The sequence below is a fragment of the Desmodus rotundus genome, chromosome 7 (genome assembly GCF_022682495.2).
Source record: "Desmodus rotundus isolate HL8 chromosome 7, HLdesRot8A.1, whole genome shotgun sequence".
Lineage (NCBI taxonomy): Eukaryota > Metazoa > Chordata > Mammalia > Chiroptera > Phyllostomidae > Desmodus > Desmodus rotundus.
Genome location: NC_071393.1, coordinates 75176982 through 75199026, shown reverse-complemented (window position 1 = coordinate 75199026; position 22045 = coordinate 75176982). Strand labels below are relative to the sequence as shown.

Sequence of the window (22045 nt, the reverse complement as noted above, 5' to 3'; positions counted from 1 at the left end):
GTGGTTGGGCACCTAGGAGAGGCAACCAACTGATGCTCCTCTCTCACATCCATGTCTCTCTCCCTCTCTTTCTCCCTCCCTTTCCCTCCCTCTAAAAATAAATAAATATTTTTTTAAAGAAAAATAAGCATATGGGTAAGATATTCCTTAAAAACTTCATAAATCAGTAACAATGGTTGCTTCTAGAGAGAGTAACTGAGAGACCAGGGGCAAGGCAACTTATTTTCACTGTCTACCTTTCCATACCTTTTTAATTTTTTACCAAGGGTATTTGACATCTATTTGGAAAGATAAATTAATTTTTTAAATAGAAAAAATATCAATCAGGAACATAGAAAGAAAAAGAAATTAAGAGATGTAGATTAATTATGAGATGTAGAAATTGTGTTCCAGTCTTTTCCATTAGTGAGTGATTTCTCAGACACATGCTCCACATTTTCAAGTCAGTGATGGAGCATGGCGCTTGTACCGCAGAGTGTACGTGGCTCTCAGACCAGCAGCCTCCACACCACCTAGGCACTGGTTAGAAGTGCAGAATCTCAGGCCCCACCGGAGACCTACTGAATCAGTCTACACTTAAACAAGAGTCTCAGGTGATATCTCTGGAGGATCTTGTTTGAGATATTAGAAACAGTGCGCTAACCCTGGCTGGCGTGGCTAAGTGGATTGAGCGCTGACCTGTGGACCATTGCCAGTTCAGTTCCTGGTCGGGATACACGCCTGGGTTGAGGGCTGGGTCCCTGGTTGGGGGTCTGTGAGAGGCAACTGATCGATGTTTCTCTCTTACACTGATGTTTCTTTCCCCCTCTTTCTCCCTCCTTTCCCCTCTCTCTGAAAATAAATAAATAAAATCTAAAACACATGTACACACACACACTGAGCTAGAAGACATAATAAAAAGAAACACAAGACAAAAACACTTCTCTACTCTCATCTCTAACCTTTGACCCCCATCAAAACTGCCATGGTTAGACAATTCTAGAAAACAAACTGCTGCGTGAAAGAAGGCAACCAGATAATCCAACCTATATGACTCCATTTATATGAACTTCAAGAGAGCTACACTAATCATGATTTTAGAAGTCAGAATAGAAGTTACCTTTGGGGAGGACGTAAACAGTGGCAGGACCCAGGGGTTAGAGCTGGTAATATTGCTGGTTATATATAGATCTGAACGTGAATATTCTTTTTGTAAAAAAAAACTTTTAAGGATTTTATTTATTCATATTTAGACAGAGGGGAAGAGAAGGAGAAAGAGAGGGAGACAAACATCAATGTGTGGTTACCTCTTGAGCACCCTGTACTGGGGACCTGGCCCACAACCCAGGCATGTGTCCTAACTGGGAATCGAACTGAAGACCCTTTGGTTCGCAGCCCGTGCTAAAAATTTTGTAAATTTATTGATTTTAGAGAGAGAAAGGAAGGGAAAAGAGCAAGAGAGGGAGAGAAACATCAATTTGTTGTTCCACTTATTTATGCATTCGTTGTTTGATTCCTATATGTGTCCTGACTGGGAATCAAACCTGAAACCTTGGCACACTGAGGAAAAGCTCTAAACGACTAAGCTACCCACTCTGAACTGTTTGTGAGAATTCTTAAGGACGATACACTTCTGATTGGTGTACTTTTTCTGTGTCTTATACTTCAATAAAAAGGTTTTTAAAAATTCCACTATTATCTCCTACCTCAAACCCCTTAACCATGCCTGGTTTGGGGAGGAGCAAGGTTCGTGAAGAAAAGATACTAAGCTGATAAATTATCTACCCTGATTTAATTACTGGTAGATAACTCCCACACACTGATGTCAGAACTCCTGTGCATTTCAAAAGGTGCCTACTATTGACTGCATTCACCCCAAAGATGATGTGATCACAACAGAGCTTCAGGGTGCTCCCTGGAGTGGTGGGAGGAGTGAGCACATACTCTGCTCTCTAACTTAGTGGGATTGGAGCCTGGAGCTACCACTCATCAGCTATAATATACAATCTTGGGCCAGTTACTCTGCATTTCTTATATCCCCACTTTGTAGGAATGCTCTGTGTATTAAATGAGAAAATACATATGAAGTGCTAGGCACAGGGCCTGGCATGTTAGACCACTAATGGACAATTATTTGAGTAAAGGTCTTCTCAATCAGTAACCCCCAAACACTACCTCACAGATAATCATCACCTGCAGTAAAGCAGGAAACATTCTGAAACCCACCTCCCTGGAAGTCAATTCAGGTGTCATAATCCCTGTGGGAACCAGAATCTGGAGTGTCAGCAACAGGTTTTTCAGGATATACGGTATGCTTTCAGAAGCACCTGCCTCATTCTATTACCCTTAGCCAGCAGTGTAATACCTGTGCCCGCCCAGTTTCCCCACAGCTCTCAGTACCGAGCTGGGCTGTTTCTCACGCCTCCTGCCGCATATTCCCAAGACCTTGCTCTATAAGCTTCTAAACTAGCCAAGTACTGGAAGCAACCTAAGTGACCATCAGCAAATGAGTGGATCAAAAAACTATGGTACCTTTACACAATGGAATTCTATGCAGCAGAGAGAAAGAAGGAGCTTAGACCCTTTGCAACAGCATGGATGGAACTGGAGAGCATTATGCTAAGTGAAATAAGCCAGGCGGTGAGGGACAAATACCATATGATCTCACCTTTAACTGGAACATAATCAACAAAAGAAAAAAGCAAGTAAAATATAACCAGAGACATTGAAATTAAGAACAATGTAACAATAGCCAGAGGGGAGTGGGGAGGGGATAGTGGGGAGAGGGGTCTACAGGAGCTACTATAAAGGACACAAGGACAAAATCAAGGGGGAGGGTAGGGGTGGGGGAGAGAGGTAGGATTGGCTGGGGTGGAGTGGAGGGATGGGGAGAAAATGCAGACAATTGTAACTGAATAAAAAATTTTAAAAAATAAAATAAAATAAATAAAAGCTTCTAAACTAAAATTTTCAGGTGGAGATATTTGGAAGCAAACTTCGTGCTTTTATTTCTAATCCTCAGGAGGCTCACCATTCTCGTTGCCCACTTTTCCCTAGTTTCCCCGGGCTCCGGCCAACAGCATAAAGCTGAGAACAAAGTCTCACACCCAATGATAGAAAGAGGAGACAGCCAAAGCAGGCTCTTTGTCCTTGTTCCAAGGTGAAGAACTTTTTCAAAACATTTTTTTTTTAAGATTTTATTTCTTTTAGAGAGAAAGGGAGGGAGAGGGAGAAAAACATCAATGTGTGGTTGCCTCTCGCATGCCCCCATCCAGGGACCTGGCCTGCAACCCAAGCACGTGCCCTGGCTGGGAATCCAACCCGTGACCCTTTGGTTCACAGGACAGCACTCACTCCGAGCCACAGCAGCCAGGGAAAAAACCTCTGTATTTTCAAAAGGTGATTATTTCTAGGTGGTAGACATAGAAGGGAGAGAGAGAAACATGGACTTGTTGCTCCACCCATTAATGCATTCATCGGTTGCTTCTGGTATATGCCAACCAGGGATCAAACCTGCAACCCTGGCGTGTTGGGATGACACTAACCAACTGAGCCACCCAGCCAGGGTGGTTTTTAGCATTTTTTAAATAGTTCACTTTTTATTGTATTCTTCCCATTACCATTTATCCCCCTTATCCCCTCCTCCACCTCCACCCGCCACCCTCCCCATCCCGGATATTTAGTATTTTTTAAATGACCTTCTGCATTTTCCCAATTATCTACAATGACTGTCTATTTAATATCAGATTCTTTGGGGGCTTCTCTAATTACAAAAGCAGCTTGTGCTCAATGCAAACAACTTTGAAAGCACAAAGGAAACAAAGCTTCCTTAATCACTTGTAAAGGTAACAGCCGTTAACATTTTAGCGTATGTCTTTCCAGACTTTTCTCTATCTGGAAATACTTCATTTTAGGATCTGGAAAAAAAGTAAAAATTTAAGAGACAAAGCCTTAGGTTTTTAGTCTTCGATTTTATTTGTTTTTAAACAGCATCTAAGGGTTTGGAAAGGTCCCCAACAGCGAGGGCGCACCCCATGCACTCCCCCAGCCAGGGATGGGGTCCAGGCTCCAGTTAACTCCCCCTCACCCACACTAGCCATCAGGCCTGTTTTCCCTGCATCTCCAGAGACCTGGGACAGAAGAGAGTGTCCAGTTAGAGGGAACACTGGGCCTAAGAGATGCTGCATGGAAGGACTGGGCTCAGACACAGCTGCCTTTGTTAGTCTTAGGATATTTCGGGATTTGGTAGCATGCTTAGACACACTGTAAGAGGGCACAAAGAGGGGCTCCTGGTCTCCTCTCTTGCCTCACTCACTGCTGGGCAAGCCCTACAAGCACCCCTTCTTGCCAGGCTCAGGGCACTGCCTTTACAAGGTGGGCAAGGGGCAGCCTGTGGTAATCCAGCATGCCTCGCTGTGACCCGGTCGGCTGCACTTTACTCCTGGCCTAGGCAGGGCTGGTAATCAGGAAGGTGAAAACGATTCAGACCTGAGAATGTCCCACCACCTCCTGTCACAGGGCTTAGGTCCTGACTGTACCAACTCTCACCTAAAGGGGAATAATGCAAGGGCATCTCTTTGTGAGGAGGGGCAAATCTGGGCATTTAAACCCCGAGTGTGGGCACAGACCTGGGGTTTACAGAAACACCTCAATGCATGCACTGAAGCAGCAGGGTAGCTCAGCCAGGAGAGTAGGGGCCCACAGGGCTAGATGTACTCTCCCCCAACTCCTTTCCACACCCATGGTAACCATGGAAACATAACCACCCCCTCCTGCCAGCTGCCTGGGTTTAGACAACCAGGCCTGGCCCACCTCCACGCAGCCGAGGCACGAACTGAGGAGACCAGGCTGGCCACAGAGTGGCTGCAGGAAGACTGGGATTGGGCGATTTGGTCAGTCCAGGCTTCCAGCACAGCTTGGGAAGACTACCACAGGAGCCTCCACGCCCTGCTGCCTGGGCTGGGGTCAGATGGGGCTGGGTCAGCCAGCAGAGCTAGCTGAGTGGCCCCAGATGCCCTCTGCTTGTAGACTAACAGCTACTGTGGGGCAGTAGGCCTTGCTGCAGCAGCAGTAGCCTCTGGGACTCATTTTGGGGGCTTTGTGGCTGCTGCTCCTCCTGCCTGGGCCGCTCAGCTAGCCCTCCAGGGCTGAGGATGTACCGATAGTCACTGGGGGTAGCCCCTGCTGCCCCCATGCCACTGCCATCCTCAGCCCCGCCACGAGCCTGGTCCCCACCAGGCAGCTCCAGGCTGTGTCCCTCAGTAGGCTCCTCGGCTCTCTCCAGGTTGATGTACAAGGGGTCCTGGCTGGTGGACAGCACAGACAGGTGGCCCAGAATGTTTTCCAGCTCCATTCGCAGGCATGTGAAGCTTGGGCGCTGCTTGGGGTCGGCGCTCCAGCACTGGTACATGAGCTCGTACCTGGGACAGACAGAAGAGTAAGGGGCAGTAGTGATGAGCCAGAAGAAAGGCAAAGGGTGGTCGTTTCCACAAAAGCAGAGGGCCCTTAATCATACAAAACCAGGATTTTTAAAAAAATCCTTTTTAAATATTTTGTTTGTTTTTAGAGAGAGGTGAAGGGAGGAAGAGAGGGAGAAAGAGCAATGTGTCAATGTTTGTGAGACAGACACAAATGGATTGCCTCTCACATGCCCCCAATTGGGAACCTGGCCTGCAACCCAGGATTGCGCCCTGACTGGGAATCGAACTGGCAACCTTTCGGTTCGCAGTCTGGTGCTCATTCCACTGAGCTGCCCCAGCCAGGGCCAAAACCTGGATTTAAATTTTTTTTACTTTAACACATTCATGTATAGAGCTTACCATCACGTATCGGGGACTCTCCTCATAACAACCCTCTGAAATAAGGGGTCCCCACTTTTCCTACGTGGGAACTGAAGCACAGAGAGGTTAAAAACCTTGGCTAAGGTCACACAGGTAAAAAGAGATGAAGCTGCAATTGGAAGTCAGGTGGGTTGGCCCCAGAGTCCCTCCTATTCTTCTTGGGAGGAAGTACTAGGAATGTTTGTCTGGTAGAACACAGCCTGGAATGTGGATTTTGACATCCAAGCTTTGTCCTAAACCCTCAACTCTTCAGGCAGTCTTAAATCCTCTTTGTTCACCAGCACCTTTGAGATCTGAGAAGAGCTTCCAGCCCTCTTCCCCTGGCAGGAACACTTTTGACACATAGTTTCAGGAACCTTATAGCTTCCCTGAGGTCTCATGCTATTCCTAGGGCATGCCTCAGGCTGACTAGGGAAAAAAGAACTGATGGGAAGGGGCAGAGACCAGATTAGTCAAAGACCGCAAATGCCTGACTCTTCCCTATGCGTACAAAAAAAGCTCCCGACACTCCCCACACAGCAGCCCTCCTGACAGGGGCCCCCAACGGTGGGGGAACTGTGCCAGACACCAAGTGGGCCGTGGGAATGGTCTGGGGCCAAGGGTCTGTGGCCAGGCTGGGACACATTCTCAAGGCTGTGCTGGGAGCCAACTGGCGCCTGTCCACTAGGCTGCCTGGTGGGAGGCCAGCGTCTGCCCACCCTCTTGACAACACTAGCTCCAGCCCAGGAGAGTAGGCCAGGGGCTGGTCCCCACTGCCCAGCAGACTTTCTGCAGCTCCAGAGGCCTCGGCAGGCTGCAGCCTAGCCTCCTGCCCCTGCCATGCCCTGGGCTCTGCTGAATGAATACGAGGGGTAGTAGCCTGGTTCGTGACTCCGATTTGTCTTTTACCCACAGTCCAGGCTCAGGGCACTTCAAACCCCCTGCCCTAGAGAAAGAGGACCCCACCGCTCAGGCTGAGCCTTCCGCTACCTGTCCACATTCCTGGACCGCTGGAGGTTCAGTTCCACTGCAAGAAAGAGAAGTAATCCTCCTCTAATCCTATGAGGAAATAACTATTACATATCACCCCCATTTTGTAGAAGAGGAACTGGGATTAAAGAGGCTAAGTAATATGACCAATGTCACACAGCTATTAAGTGAATGAGTCGGGGTTTGAACCTAGATCCCTGTCATTTTAGAATATGTGCCTCTTAACCATGACGCCCACTGTGATTTGTCTATTCTAGTGTTATTCCCTCACCCCATGCAAGCCAGAGTGTTCCTGGGCCCCCAGAGGACCTTTTCATTAGTACCAGTGGGAGGGAGTCCCTCCACCCCCTTAAGAGGCCAAGACAAGGAAGGAACCCAACCTTCCGCCCCCAGCACCCCCTCCTTGTCAAGCAAGGAATGTGATGGAGCAGCAGTTTTTTCTTTGTCCCCCTCCCCACAGGTGCAGCCCTCTCGTAGAGGGAGGGAAAGCTCCACTCTGCCCAGGAGGTCTGGGACTAGCTGGGGCCGAGAAGGGGGAGGGCGGGGAAAAGGTGACCTGCACTGACTGCTGGCCAGCCCTGTCACCTCCGCCTTCTGGGTTCCTGGTTCTCCCTGGAAACTGGAGAAAACAGTGACAGGAAAAGGCGGGAGTAAGAAATACAAGACAGGAAGGGAGGAAAGAAAGAAAACAAGGAGGTGGTAGGTGAAGAAGTTTGGAGTGAAGGTCAGTCTTCCCTCTAATGAACATGGACATTTAAAAAAGCGTGTAATCGAGGTTCTGACTGGCCCAGCAGCTGTGGTGTCGGCCGTCTGCAGAAACCCGACTTTCTGTCGCCCCCTGTATCCCCTTGCTGGGCACTCACACGTCCTCCGTGCAGTCCGGAGGCTGTTTCAGGCGGTTCCCGCCGATGAGGTAGTTGTAAATCTCAGCATTCTCGATGCCGGCGTATGGCGTCCGCCCACGGGTCATGATCTCCCACATGGTCACCCCGAAGGCCCACTGCGACAGAGTCGAGGCAAGAGGAAAGGTGTCACTGCGCTTCCTGAGCCAGGCAGAGCCCCTGGGGCAAGTACGTCTTGGGGTTCAGGGGCCTCACACAAGGCAGCTGAGGCCCAGAGCGCTGACCTGGCTGGGCCCCTGAGGACCCTACAGGTCCACCCGCACAGCAGTCTGCGCCACGTGCCTTACCACCGAGCCTCACTGTGCCACCTACTCACCACGTCACTGTGCACAGTGTACAGGTTGTCAGCCAGGCTCTCCAGGGCCAGCCACTTGACAGGCAATTTGGAGGCACAGCCCTGACGATAGTAGTCCCCACTGTAGATCTTCCGGGACAGCCCAAAGTCGGCTACGCACACAGTCATGTCTTCTGCCAGCCTAGGAGGAGGGTCGAAGGATGGGGCCATGCCAGCAGCCTTACTGGGTTCCCAAGCTGTCCCCTTGCCCAGCAAATACTGCCCTGGGCGAGAGCTGACAGTTGGCCAGCTCCTCCAGGCACTAGCCACTCCCTCGCAGCCCAGGCCCCCAGAATCCACACACATGCAATTCCGAGCAGCCAGGTCCCGGTGGATGAAGTTCCGGGAGCTCAGGTACTCCATGCCGCAGGCGATGTCCACCATGAACCGGACCAGGGTCTGCAGGGGCAGGTTCTGCTGGGCAGACAGCAAGCTCAGTCTGGACCTGTCCACCCAGCCAGGATGGCGCAAATGGGGTTCCTCGGCCAGAAAGCCTAAAGACTGTCCTTGGAATCACTGAAAGGAAAGAAGTAGAGGGGCTCCCCGAAGCAAGGAAGCTTTGGGACATCTTCCAGAGCGCCCCAAGTGATCCCCCCAAGATTCCGCCAACTAGGGACTCCACAGGCCTCTTCTCCAAGAAAGTGTCCTTGCCCAGCCTAAAATTCCTAGCAAGCATAGAGTCACACTTGACAAACACTATATGATTTCACTCACATGTGGAATCTAACGAACAAACTGAACTAACAAGCAAAATAGCGACAGACTCACAGAGAGCAGGCTGACAGCTCTGGGGTAGGGCAGTTAGGGGGTGGAGGGATCAAGCAAAAAGGAGAAAGGACTCATGGACATGGACAATAGTGTGGTGACTGCAGGGGGGAGGGAGTATAAGGGGGATAAATGGTAATGGGAAAAATACAAAAAAAAAAAGTCAAATTCAAGGCCTGCCTTCTCCCCACCAGTTCAGATGGCCCTCTCTACCCAGACAAACTCTCCCCTAGGGTCTTTGTCCCTTTCCTACTCCTGGCCGCTCCCACCCCTGGCACTCACAAAGGGGTTCTCCCCAATCCGGGAGGCAAGCAGGAAGGCGTGCAGGTCCCCGTGCTTCATGAAGGGCAGGATGACCATGGGGATGGGCAGACGGCCTTTGGCCCTGCTCCGGAGGCTGACCCCTGGGAATAAGGGAGAGTCAGGAGCGGGTCACAGAATGGTCAAAGGGTGGCTCCGGTGTCCACATGAGCCCCCGCCTCTAGCCCTGGCTCTACTACCTCTTTCCCCAGAAGTTCCACACTGGCCTAGTGACCACCTGGGATGGACTGTGGCTGCCCCCAGATCTCTGGAGCATCCTCTCTGTCCCCTCTTCCTCCTTCACGTGCAGGCTTTTGGTACAGGGCCTGCAAACTAAACTCCTTATCTGGAGTCTGAGCAGACTTCAGCCAGGACCTCCTGACTATTTTGCCATCTGCTTGCTTATGAGATAAGGCTGAACCTCGCTCCCGCAGGCTGCCCTCCCACCTTTGGGAGCACGGTTTTAGCCTTATTTTGTGTCTGCCTCCCCTAAGAAGGAGCTCACCAACAAGCTTGGCCACATGTGGGTGATCAAACTCCTTCATGCAGGCCGCTTCCCTGAGGAACTCTTCGATGTCGCTTGAGGCAATGATGTCAGCTGGGAGAGAAAGATGGGAGGGAGGGAAGGAGGAAGATGTGTCCCCAGTTTTGACCCAAGACTCTTAAGCATTGTCCTTCAGATATCCTGGGCTTCCCAGGGGGCCCAGCAGACAGTCTGGCCACGGGAAGGAGAAACCCTGCCATGGCAGTGGTGCTCTCTAAGAATTTCTCCACTCGCTGATGCCTTCCGTTTGGACAGCCCAGCAGCTGGACCAACCGCAGCTTTCATCACTCTGCATGAGCCCAGAGCACAGTCACCGCTGCCGGCAGAGAGCAAAGGCTGGGGCATGAACGTGTGTGGGTTCGTGCCCGTGAGTTAGTCACATGGCATTCCAGTTAGTGCTGACTAACTCTCCGTGGAGAGCCCAGGGGCCCAGCAGCGCCTGCTTTAGGATCGGCCACCCCTTTCATCCTCCCAAGCGATGCCCTCACTCCACATCTACTACTCTCCACTCACCTTTCAGCATCTTTACAGCCACTTTCACAAATGAGCCGTCCTCCTGCTTCAACTGCGCCTCCCGCACTGAACCAAACTCTCCTACAAACCAGTCCAAATGTGGTGAGGAGTCCCCTCACCCTCTTGTTCTCCCCTTCCACCCCTCCCAGGTGACCCTCCATAGGGACACAAACTCATTAGACTCTGGGGCCATTGGTGGAGGCTCCCTCATCCACAGCCAAAGTACAGCATGCTGGCAGTAACTCCTCACCAGTGCTCCCTGCCCCCAGCTGCCATTCCAAGGACCCCAAACACAGGAGTTTATAAGCACATCCTCTTTATGGGAGCTGACCCAAATCTATACCCTCAAAGGGATGGGAGCAACCAAACACACCCAGACACAGCAAACTCCACTCAGGCCAATCCCTGCACAGCCCCACTTACCTTTGCCCAACATGCGGCCCAGGGTGAACTGCTGCTCGGGGATGAGCACATCCTCCAGTTTGTCCTTCAGCTCATCACTGATGCCCAAGCTGTCCACTGGTGGGGAGGGGTGGAGAAAGGAGAGGGGCTCTGGTTCCTAATCCCAAACCCAGCCCACCTCCTACACCCCAGACTTCCCAGACCCACAGAGCAGAGACGAGCTTAGTTTGGCTCTCCCACAGCTAGAATGGCAATCTCCACAAGGTAAGATCTGTGTGTGTCTTTTCCATACGGTGTGCTTGGGACTCATCATATTGGTCAAATTAATGAATTAGTAAAAGGAATGCAGATAGGAGTACAAGATGAGCCATTCCGCCCACAGAGATTCCCTACCACTCACATGTGGCCTCGATGCGTTCAGGCCTTTCCCGATTGAAGGAGCGGGCTGCCCGGAAGTGAACAGCTGGCTCTCCTCCGGCCATGACACTGTCAAAGGCTTGCCTAAGGGGAAAGCCAGGACTCAGGGTCAGCCCCAGGTCTTCAGTCATCACCTGCCTCTCCCTCTGTGTCCCCACCCCTTACCCGAAGCGTGTCTCCTTCCGCCTCTTTCGAAGCAGGATGAGAGCCAGGGCAGCGGCCGTCACCAGGGCTGTCAGCACACCCAGGACCACAGGCACCCAGGATGTGCGGCTGTGGGGAGGGCCCTGCTGGCCTGTGGGAGACATGGGCATGAGGCAGGCTAACACCAGGGAGTCCCTTTAGAGCTTTCCAATGATGGCCATCTGGCCTGGTCAAGAGACTCAAATCAAGTAAGGTCCCGAGTAGGAGGAGGCTCGGAAGGAAGTCCTGAGAGCTCCTACCCTGTCAGTGACGTGCTCTGGCTATTGGGACCTGAGATACAACCGGAGATTCAGTGTAAGTACCGACTCTAGCCTCCACTGCTGGGGCCTGTTGAGAAGTAAGATGCTGCCAACCTCCTCCCACCAGTCTAGGGCACCCTTGAAAGCCCTCATCCTGTCCCCTCCCTCTACTGGCCTCACCTGCATGGTCATGAGACGAGACCACCAGTGGCTGGCTCCAGGGCCCACAGCCTACTGCGTTGGAGACGCACACGCGCACGATCAGGTCCTTCTGGGGATCCCAGACTGTCAGGTTGGCCCAGGTGCCCTCCACCATCAGTTCGCCCTGCAGCCAAGAAAAGCCCCATCTCATACTGAGTCTGAGGAAAAGGCCTCCAGCTGGGGCCTGAAGGCAGAAAAAGGTCTAGCTAGGAACAAGGGAGCCTAGGGGCACTGGGCTCTGAGGTTGCAGGAACACGACCTGTTGGGAGTGATCACATTCCTGCTCCGGGCTGCAGAGGCCCCTGGGGAACACAACCAAGGTTCAGTCCCAGGAATGCAGCAGTGGGGGATGGGAGGGAAGCGGCCTGAGGATAATAAGGCCTTATCTGTGCCCTCCCCCAGGCAGTGCAGAAATGTGCTTCCTGCTTTACATACAAAGTAGCCAATGGATGCAATCCTAACAGAAAACATAATCCAATAAGAAGTGCAGCCTGCAGGGGAGGGTGGGAGAAGTGGGCTCCCTGGGGTGGTGGGAGGCCCAGCCCACCAAGGCCCGGGGCTTAGGGCCTACCAAGGACAGCCCAGCCATTCTGAAGTCTGTGACTTTAGAGCCCTGAGGGGTGACTCAAGGACACTCAAAAACTGGAGGCTTTGGTCTTTCCTTACCTGGGTTCCTTCCCTTACCTGGGTTCCGTTGTCTTGAACCCAGGACAGTTTATAGGGTCCCAAGGGGCTTTCGAAAGGGCCCTCAGGGATCACTTCTTCCCACTCCAGGATGAGGCCCGAGTCTGTGCGGATGGCACGGAGGTTCTGGGGAGCACTGGCTGGGGCTGGACACAAAGAGAGAAGATTGCTAAGAGTCCTGCCCTTCTCACCATCACTATCCCACGCAGGCCTTTGGAACCAACTCCCAAGAACTAAACAGCATAGAGAGCAATGGGTAGGGAAAACTGGCCTCTCGCCCTTGTCCTGGGAGGAGGGCTGGGCAGTGGCAGTGCCCCTGCTAGGCAGAGTGCTCTCCTAATCACCTCGGTGACTGCCTCAGCCACACCCTTCACTACTCTCGTCAGTCCTGCCAACCTCCTTGCAATCGATAGAGAACTCAAGTTCCTGCCATGAGGTCTTTGCACTCACTGTGCCCTTTCTGCAGTGACACCCCCCAAACATGGCTCCTTCCTTATCGATCAGACCTAACCCAGGGGCACTCTCCTTATCTGATCTTTTTTACTTTGCTCACCTGTTCCACTTAACAGATTGGATCTTCGGGGTGGGGGGCTTGGAGTTAGGATTTATCTGGTTGGTAAGTAGGCTGCAGGTCATCAGTAAGTATTTGCCAAATGGTACATTAGCTCCCTCTGGTAGTTCCTCTCCCAGTTAACTGAGCTCAGAACTGAAGCCCAGACGGCCCCTCCCCCACTCCAGCCCTGTGGCCACTCTGCTGAGCGCCTTACCCAGACCCTTTGTCCGAAAGGGCACCCAGTCAGCATACGGAGAAGGCCCCAAGGCATTGGCACAGCGCACCCTGAGGCTGTAGTTGGTGGCGGGTGTCAGGTCCCGAAGAAGGCAGGTAAAAGGTGGCACAGGGACCACGACAGCCAGGACCTCCCAGCCTCCTGGGGCCTGTGTCACCTACAGAGAATCAGAAAACTAATGATGTAGAGGGAGACGGAAGATGGGATGGAGCGGAGGGGGGCATTAAGGGAATGCCTCTTCTAAGTCTTTCGGCAATCACAACCCATCCCTTCCCACCGACTCCCTCCCCCCACGCCCCCACCGCCGGGAACACACCAGGTGCCACAGCTCCATGCCTTTGCAAATGCTATTCCCTTTGCTTAGAATGACCTGCTCTTCCCAGTAAAATCCAACTCATCCTTTAACACTCAATATAAACACCACTTTCTCTGTGAAGGCCTTTCTCAACCGCTCCAGAGAATTCATGCCCCTTCATGGTTGGCACGTAACTTGGTCACAGTAGTGGCCACTTACTGTGACTGTACGCCAGCTGGATCAGTCTCAGCTTCTCAAGGGGAGAGTCACTGGGAGCCTAGGGGCGCCGTGAACCGGGCCTTCACCTCCCATTTTGGGAGCCCAGGGCAACAGTACAAGTGGAGACCCATGCCCCATATAAATATTTAAATGTTATAAATCAACTAACAAAGCTAGTTAAATAAAATACCAAAGTATTTCCTATGTTAATGTAATGGCAGACAAAGCTTCAGAACAACATGGAAGGTTTGCCTTTATAACCCTCCAACTCCTTGGACGCCCAAGCCAGAATGCGGTGGCCCAGAATCTGTACCATGAGGGCCGTCACGTGCACAGGTGTGGAAATACTGCCCGCATACCCTTCCCCCACAAATGGCTGCCCTTTGGACATAGGTATACATTCCGTACCCCTCTAGGGATGGATCAGGGAAAAGGCCCACCAGGCCCAGAAGCAGACTTGCCACAAGACAAGGAGCCCTGAGCATCCGGAGTATGGTGGGGTGTGGCGGCTGGGGGAGGGAGGGGCTGTCCTCACGATCTGGGTAGGCATGCTCACTTGCCCTGGGACAAGGGGTACGGGGGTGCAGCCAAAGGAGGGACAATGTGGGGTTGTCTAAATGGCAGAGGGCAGACCAAGGGCCTCTCTTGCCTGGCGGAACTCTCTAGAACAGTTTCCAAGGTGAGCATTAAATATCTTTTGATTAAACATCTGAAAATAAATAAGCCTGTGTTGCCTCTCGTTTTTAGTATCACCTTATCCAGGTTTTCACTCTCTAGGGCCTAGAACTCCTAGTGCCCTTGTTCCCTCTGGCATGAGTGAGGGGCGAGGCATGACAGTATAGGTATCAGATAAATTAAAGGTTTGGATTTTCATCAACATAAGAAAAACCTTTCCAGACATCCCAAGTTGGCTCTCGTGATTTGCTTTCCAGCCTGAAGAATGCATGGGTTTCAGCCAATCTGCACAGTCGCTTGGTTACCAGAGCACCCTACGATAAGAGGCAGCAGCCTGGACTGTTCCCGGTAAGGGAACAACACCCGAAGGGAGCTGCAGACAAGCTCCATGGGCGAGTCTAGTGCTATCTAATGCAATACCACTGTCCACAAAGTGCCACTGAAGCAGCCAGAATGAACACGGCCAGGAGAGCCTGTCCCGCCCTCTCAGTTTACCTGGACTGTACAGGACTGGAGCACAGCTCGGCCATCAGCACCAGGTGTCCAGGCCACGCTAGCATTGCTGCTGGAGAGCTTTGTCACCGTAATGTTGAAGGGGGCTGCAGGCAGTGCTGTGGATGGGAACTCAGAGTCAGTGCCCCGGAGTTCAGTGCCCAGGAGGATATGAGAGGAGGGGACAGGAGGCATGAGAGTCAAGCCTTAAGTCTCTCCCTAGGGTCTGCCCCTCCTTGAACTAAAGATGACTACTCAGCACTCCCAGAACCACAGAACTATATCAGCCAAGCAACCAGTAGGAGGCAGGTGCTCATAGCCAGGAGAGTGCCTAGGCTGTGGGGAGAGGCTGCCTCTTCCTGAATCAGGGACCCTGTCTAACCAAGGAAGAGGATAAGACAGTGGGAATGGGGGGTGGGCAGGATCTCCGCCTCGGGAGAAGAAGCCCCTGCAGCCACAGCCCATTCTCCACGAGCTGGCTCTTCCCCTGCTTCCCTCCCTCTGTGCATACACAGCCCTTCGGGTCTCCTCTTGCATCCTGCCAGGCTGTTTCCCCCTCCCCCATTCCCTCCACAGGGGCTGGCAGAAGCAAGGTTGGGCATGAGCCTTGACCATCTCCCGCTGGCACTCTCTCTCTCCTCCTCCCTCCCTCCCTCCCAAGGGCTCTGCTTCATGATGGGAAATCTGCTGTGACGTCAAGTTTCTATTCTCATCTCAGCCTCAGCAGGGTCTCAGGTGCTCCCACTAGGAATGGAGCTATGCCAATTAACCCCTCATCCCTCAGATCCCAGCAGGACTGCGAAGAGCTGGAACACCCGATTCTGCCTTTCTCCACTGCTGGACAGCTTGCCAAGAATGCCCCTGCCTCAGCTCCCCTCTCTCCCCACCAGTTCTCCTACCTTGAAGATGTACAGTAGCTGGGCGAGAAGAGGCCAGGCCTTTCAGGTTGTGAGCTTCACAGGAGAACACAGTGCTCCGGGTCACCCCTGAGGCCGGAAAACTCCAGTCAGCCCCCACCCCACTCCCACCCCTAAGCGGCAACTCCTACTCAGCCTAGGATTGGGGAAGGGGGATACTTAGGCTCCGGAACTTAATATCCCAGAAGTCCCTCCCGCCAAAGGGGCTACATAGCCGGGTACAGCAGAACAAACAGGGACTTTGGAATCTAATGGGGCTGGGTACAAATTGAAAGGCTGGGGCTCTGCCTTCTCATCTCCCAAATGGGGGGATTGTTGAGCACCAAATATGTTAAGTTCGTGCCCACAGTAAGCCCTTGAGAGATGCTGTACCACCCCTCCCACTTCAATCCCATCTCCCAAACACAGCACAAAACTGCCTCCCTCTTCCGGTCACTCCTTTATTGCACACTCCAGAGCCCTTTTCTGTCTGCTCTGTGCCATGGCATTGCTGTGTCTGCAGATTCTTTGCCTTGCAACAGTTCTTGGCTCCTTATGCATGTGTCTTGTCTCTAATTCCTTGGGAGCTGGACAGATGGCTGCTAGTTCTTTTGTATTCCTTCCATCCCCCGTGGCGCCTAGCACAGTGTGGCGTGTGGAGTAGGAGTTCAGTGAGTGCTTATTATCAGGCTGGCTGCCTGAGGGTCCCAACCACGCACATGTGGAGACAACAAAACCCAAGCTCCCTTCTGATCTGCTCCTACCCAGCACCTCCTGAGCAGGTCCTGCCGTCCACCTCTTCTCAAGATCCACACCACTAGGGAACTTGGCAGGTCAGGGCCCGTCCCTCCCACCAGCCAGTCCCTGAAACTGACCTCAGATAACAATCTTTTTTTGGCCAGTTCAAGCCTCCACCAGAAACGTTAACTTTGTTTACAGATAAGTGGAGCCCCTTAACCACGTGAGGTACGCGCCTGAGGATCTTGGGGTCCAGGCAGGAGTGCAGGTGTGACTGCTTTTAGTCTCACTGTGTGGAGGTATGCGCAGAGAGGTGTTTAGGAAAACAACGCAGGGGCCGTTAGGAGAGGAAGCCCTGTATTTTGGTGCTGCCCTCCCCTCCCCGTTTTCCTTCCCTCTACGTTTCAGCCTGAGAAGCTCATCTTCTAGGCAAGTCTGCCAGACACTCCTCCTAGCTCTGCGTGGGCTGGTTCCTAGCTCCTTCCCTCAGGAGGAGTCGGGGTGGAGGAGGAATGGGTGCCCCTGAACCTACCCACTGCACCTCCCAGCACCAGCTGTACACAGCCGGCACTATCATGAACCAGGGAAAGAGGCTCCAGCATCCTCCACACACACAGCAGGATCAGCACTAATCTGCCCACCCAGCCAGCCTAGCACACCTGACTAATGAGCTAAGCAATGGTGCAGCTCACGTACCCAGGCATCAGGGTTTGCTCTGGACACTCACAACAGCAAACAATGATTTAAGCAGATCTGAACTCTGCCAGTCTCACCGCCCCTGCTCAAAGCCCCTCCCTAAGCTTGCTCACCTGTTACATTTAAAACAGAAGGAGAGGGAGCAGGTCCCCCAACCTTCGTGTGTTCTCTCCACCAGATAATGGTAACAGGTTCAGGGGGACCCACGGCCTCACAAGACAGTTGGAAAGGGGCATTGGGTGGTACCGCCAGATCTTTCGGCTGCACGGTGAAAAATGGCACACCTAGGAGAAAAGGGGCACGGGGAATGAGACTTGCCACCTCTCCGCTTCCAGCTGCCCAAACCACAAGTCTGCTATCATTTGAAGCTCTCTCTGCGTAAGGTCCCACAGGCCCTTACGACCGACTCAACTGCAGAACAGGCACCTGGCTTGACAGAAAAGCTCTTCTTTGTCCCCTTTAGGAATATCCTCTATGCTGTCCCCTTGGGCAAGGCAGATACTCCCTTCCCAGACCTGCTCTGACAGCCCTTCTTGGGCGAGGGATGGGGCAGAGGGTGGGGAGCTGGGGGAAGGGCAAAAAGGGAGAAGTGGGCGGGAGCTCGAGCAGAGTTCTGCTGGCAGGACCCAGATCCAGTTGAGAGCCCTTTGTTACTTTCTTAGTCACTTTGTTTTCCTGGGCGAACAGCTCTGAGCTCTCACAGCTGCAGATCCGTCCACCCCTCCCCCATTTCTAACCCTTCTGGCCTGGCCATTTGGCAAAACAGGGTCTAGCCCAGATGGGTGCTTGAGGCTTGCTGTTGAGACAACTGAAAATGACTTGCATCCCATAGGTTGTGAGTCCTAGTTGCACCCTTGGTTCTCAAATACCCAGACTCCAGTGGGTATGGTCTTCCAAAGTCGGGTGGGCCTGGAGCCTGGTACAATCAGGCTCCAGAAGGCACTGAGGCAGCTTTCCTCCACTGAGCTTTCTTTTCCATAGGTGTAGTCACCAGCAGACAGCCAACATGCCCATGTTCCTCCTCACCTTCTACTGTGAGCGACATTGGCGGGGAAGTCTTGGTTGCGCCCCCATCCTCCACCTGGCACCAGTACTGGCCTGCATCAGAACGCTCCGCTGACTTCAGGCTGTGGAAACAGGACACCGGGCTCACCTCCCAGGGTCATGGGGGGCAGCTCTGCTGGGCAGACTCGATGGGTTCAGCCTGCCCCAACTTCTGGAAGTTTCCACAGGTTGCCAAAAAAGGAACCACAGACCTCCGGGCATCAGCACTGCCCCCAGCTCCCAATGTCCCCAGGCTGGCATCCCACACCTTCCCCCACAGTGCTGCACCTGAGGAAGCCGATCCAGTGCTGCTCGCTGATTGAGATGTACACCTGATCCAGGCCCTGGACCACAGCCCCGTCCTTCATCCACTGTATGTCAGGATCCTCCATCCCCTCCATACTGCAGTTGAGACTCACCGGCTGCCCCTGAGACACTGTCAGCTTCGCCGGGGCTCCCATGAACTTCAGGCCTGTGAGATGGGAAGGAGAATGTGTCAGCCAGCTTGTGAGGTCCCCGTCTCTGGAAATAGCCCCTATCCTCTTCTAGAATCTAGCTTCTGTGTCAGAAGGTTCATTCTTAGCCAATGGCCAAGGAGGCAGGGGCAAGGCAATGAGGAAGGGCTGTGGGAAGGGGTAGTAACAGACTCTCCAGGCACCATTTCTGCCACTGCCAACTTTCGCCCAGTGCTAAGGAAGAGACCTCTGCCCTAAACCTCCCTGCTGGGCAACGTTAAGTTCAGGCCCAAAAACCAAAAAGAAGGCAAGCCAAGATGAAAGAGTGGGCGTTCTTATACACCTGGGGCAGGTACTGCCCCGGGAATGGCTGCTGTACCCAGCCAGTGTAACAGGCAGCCAGTTCTCCACCCAAGGTGTCAGCCCAGACCTGCACTACTGCTGGCAATCCCCTGCACCCCACCCAGGCAAAAGAAAGGAGGCTAGGAAGGGAAGGAGGGGGTGCTCCCCTGAAGTGCAGAACATATGGCTGCAAAACCACGTCAGATCAAACACATGGCAGCCTTCCTGGCAGCTGCCTGCTCTATTAATACCTGAATGTGTGCAGTGGTGGGTGCTAGGAAGGCAGGAGGTAGAAGGGAGGGGAGGGGCCCTGAATGGGGAGCTCGAGCCCCCTGAGCTACTGTCACACCAACAGAAGCCACCCTCTGAACACTACCCTCTACAGACACACACACACGCGCACCCCCTCCCAGTCTCCTTTGAACTATCCACAAATCTGAATCCAGTTCTGCTTCTTCCTACTCGTTGCTGTGTGACTCTGTAGACAAATCCTGGACTCTCTGATCCTGAGACACACGCCTCTCAGATTGTAAATACTTTTCACTGTTTCCTGTCCCTTCCCGGAGAGTCGGCAGGGAGTGCTGTCTCAAGAGAAGGTGCCAGCTCAGTGCCGGCTGCTGAGGCCTGTGTTTCTCCTTACTCCCTTTGGCCGGTCAGGATCAGGCACAGGGCAGAGGGAGAGGCTCACCCCGCCCCGCACACCCAGCAGTCTCAGCTGTGGAGAGTAAACTTGAGGACCCAGGGTGCTGCAAGGAGCGCTGCTGTGACCGGCAAGTGCCCCCGTCGCCATGTGGGAACACAAGGCTCACCCCCACAAAGACTAGCAACCTCTCTCACCCTCTCCAACAAGCCAGGCTTCAGGAATCTCAGCGGGCACAGAAACTAGTCTGCCCAGACGTTTTCTGTGAGCCGGCACCTCCACAGCCCTGTGCCTGAACGGTGTCTCCTGGGTGCTCAGCCCCAGCCCCAGTCATTTCAGAGAGACCACAGTGCGGGGCGTGGGCAGAATGGGGGTCCCCGGGGCTGGAAGGGGAGAGCAAACAACTGGGAACACAGAGGTGAGAAAACCCAGTCCCAACACCCCCGCTGGCCACTCAGCACGCTGCCCCACTCCCTTCCTTTCCACCCGGCCAGAAGAGCCCCGGACGAGAGAAAGTTGGAGGTGGGGGCCCCGAGATCCGACTGCGAACACACCGGCGCTGCCCCTCCCCCAGCCCGCAAGCCTCGGCCTTCCAGCTTCGCGCCCCCCCCCAAATCTCCGGCCCGCGCAGGCCCGGGGTTCGCCGGGCTGCGCTGCCCCGCTCCGACACGGCCGCGCCCCTCCGCGGCCCCTGCCGCGCGCCGCCTCCCGGGCCGGCCCCTACCTTCGGCCACCGGCTTCAGGAGCAGAAGAGCGGCCAGCCCCGCCAGCAGCAGCGGCGGTGGCGGCCGCGGGAGCGGCGGGAGCCCGGACCGCCCCATGCTCCGCCTCAGCGCCATCGGCGGCGACGCCGCACCATGCCGGGCCCGGCCGGCGAGTGACCCGCGAGGAGGGAGAGGGAAGGGAGGAGGAGGAAGGGGAGAGGAGGGCTGAGGAGGGAGGGGCGGGGGCCGGCCGGGGGCGGTGCTGGGGCCCGAGCTTCCGAGACCCGCGCCCGCAGGGAGTCGCCGCGGCCGCCGCCGTCAGCGGCGCGGGGTCCCCGGGGCCGCTCCTGGGCCACCGCGCTCCTTCCACAGCCGTCGCCGCCGCTGATTCATGTTCTTCTCGGAGCCGCCGCCTCCTCCCTACTCCTCCCGCCCGCAGCCCGAGCTCGTACCGCCCCCCGCGGGGCCCCGGGCGGCTCGCTCCGAGCGCCAGCCTGGCGGTGGCCAGACTCGTCTCTGGCTTCCGGCCGATCACCACCCCGGCCAGCAGCCCCTGCCCCAGTTACCTCAATGCCGAGCCGGAGGGTCTGAGTGGGTCCCTGGATGGCACCCCAGCCACGCCCCTCCTTCGCCAAATACACCCCAGAATCTTTTCAAACCCAGCACCCCTGATCCTTCCCTCAAAACCTTGGTAGAAGCCTCTACCACACACCAACTTTTGTCCAGATTCTGATCCTGAAAACCCAGCACCTGCTTCTCAGGATATAAAGCATCTCAATGTCCTAGACACTTCCAACCATGGAGACCCCCAAAATTGTGACTCAGGGCTCCCCCCACAGGATCTATTAGCACCTCTTCGTGTCTCTTCTCGAGACTTTCACCCAAATTCCCCAATTGGTGCTCCATTCCCCACCCCTTCATTTCCAAGATCTTGGGCCTTAAGTCTTGAGTTTTCCAAGCTCTTCTTGGTAATCCCCAGGTTTCATTTGCTAGGCCAAAGTCCAGTGCCCCTATCTTTGGGGGATTATCATTCTTCCTAGTTGCTTCCTCAGCTTCTACCTCCCACTCCGCAGGACTTGGTAAGAAGGTTGCCTCGATTACTTCAGTATCTAATAAAACATTAGTTATTAGTAGAGCACCTTGCACACCGTAGGCACTCCATAAATAAATAAGCAGATGCCTATTAAATAATTTCCTCAGAGCTTGGCCTGTCCCACAACCAGTAATCACTGGGGTGGCTGCTCCCACGGACATCCTGTCAGGCAGATGCTGAGCTGGTTCCAAATCCAGGTGCTCCCTTCCCCTTGCCCTAGCCTCTATCTACCTGGGCCTTGGAGCTTACTCCAGATGGGCCCTTTCCAGAACTCCTGGGTGGGGAGGAGGGACAAGCCACCACTCAGTCCCCTATTGCCCCGCAACCTCATTGGATCTTTCCAGGGATTCGTCTTCAGAGCAGCGGGAGCCTGCCTCTTTCTCCACTTGACCGCATCAGTGCTTGTTTATTAATTACGCTAATGATAACAGCAACAACAGTGCTGGAGGCAGCCTCAGACCCAGCTGGGGGCGCCCCCAGGCGGCAGCACAGGGAGAGACTGCGGAAGCGGAAGGGGAAGCGCTGTCTGATGGCTGGGGCCTTGGGCGCTGTGGGTTAGCTCCAGGACCGTTTCCTAAAGGAAAGAAAAAATTGCTCCTTTCCAGAATCCACAGCTTCTGAATTTGGGCTGAGTTGGATCAGATCAGGCAGACAACAGTCTGGGGTTGAAACCAG

General features: G+C 53.8%; 1 protein-coding gene across 5 annotated transcripts; it reads right to left on the bottom strand.

Annotated features, from left to right (window-relative positions):
* Positions 1-3930: 3930 nt before the first annotated feature.
* TYRO3 (TYRO3 protein tyrosine kinase) lies at positions 3931-20663 on the bottom strand. Of its 5 annotated transcripts, none has more exons than XM_053928000.2 (19): positions 20298-20663; positions 18425-18608; positions 18119-18219; positions 17206-17376; positions 15662-15748; positions 14766-14881; positions 13061-13238; positions 12276-12439; positions 11589-11733; positions 11131-11260; positions 10949-11049; positions 10570-10665; positions 10147-10227; positions 9595-9687; positions 9072-9193; positions 8329-8441; positions 8007-8166; positions 7652-7788; positions 3931-5399 (listed from the first exon to the last, which is right to left on the bottom strand). In XM_053928000.2, the coding sequence occupies exons 1-19, from the start codon at positions 20410-20412 to the stop codon at positions 5009-5011; spliced, it is 2685 nt and encodes an 894-aa protein (XP_053783975.1). In that variant the 5' UTR covers positions 20413-20663; the 3' UTR covers positions 3931-5008. The 5 variants fall into 5 exon arrangements, with proteins under 5 accessions (XP_053783975.1, XP_053783978.1, XP_053783976.1 ...); XM_053928003.1 differs by having other exon boundaries at positions 8329-8438; positions 12294-12439; XM_053928001.2 differs by having other exon boundaries at positions 8329-8438; positions 20298-20662.
* Between the last annotated feature and the right edge of the window lie 1382 nt (positions 20664-22045).

Bases quoted from the DNA above. Each gene is read 5' to 3' on its own strand.
- TYRO3 (XM_053928000.2), bottom strand. From the start codon at position 20,412: ATGGCGCTGAGGCGGAGCATGGGGCGGTCCGGGCTCCCGCCGCTCCCG. The intron at 12,440-13,060 runs GTAAGGCGCTCA...CTTTGTGTCCAG, and splicing joins CTTTCGGACAAAGGGTCTGG to CCCCAGCCAGTGCTCCCCAG. The intron at 10,666-10,948 runs GTGAGTGGTAGG...CCTCCCCACCAG, and splicing joins TGAACGCATCGAGGCCACAT to TGGACAGCTTGGGCATCAGT.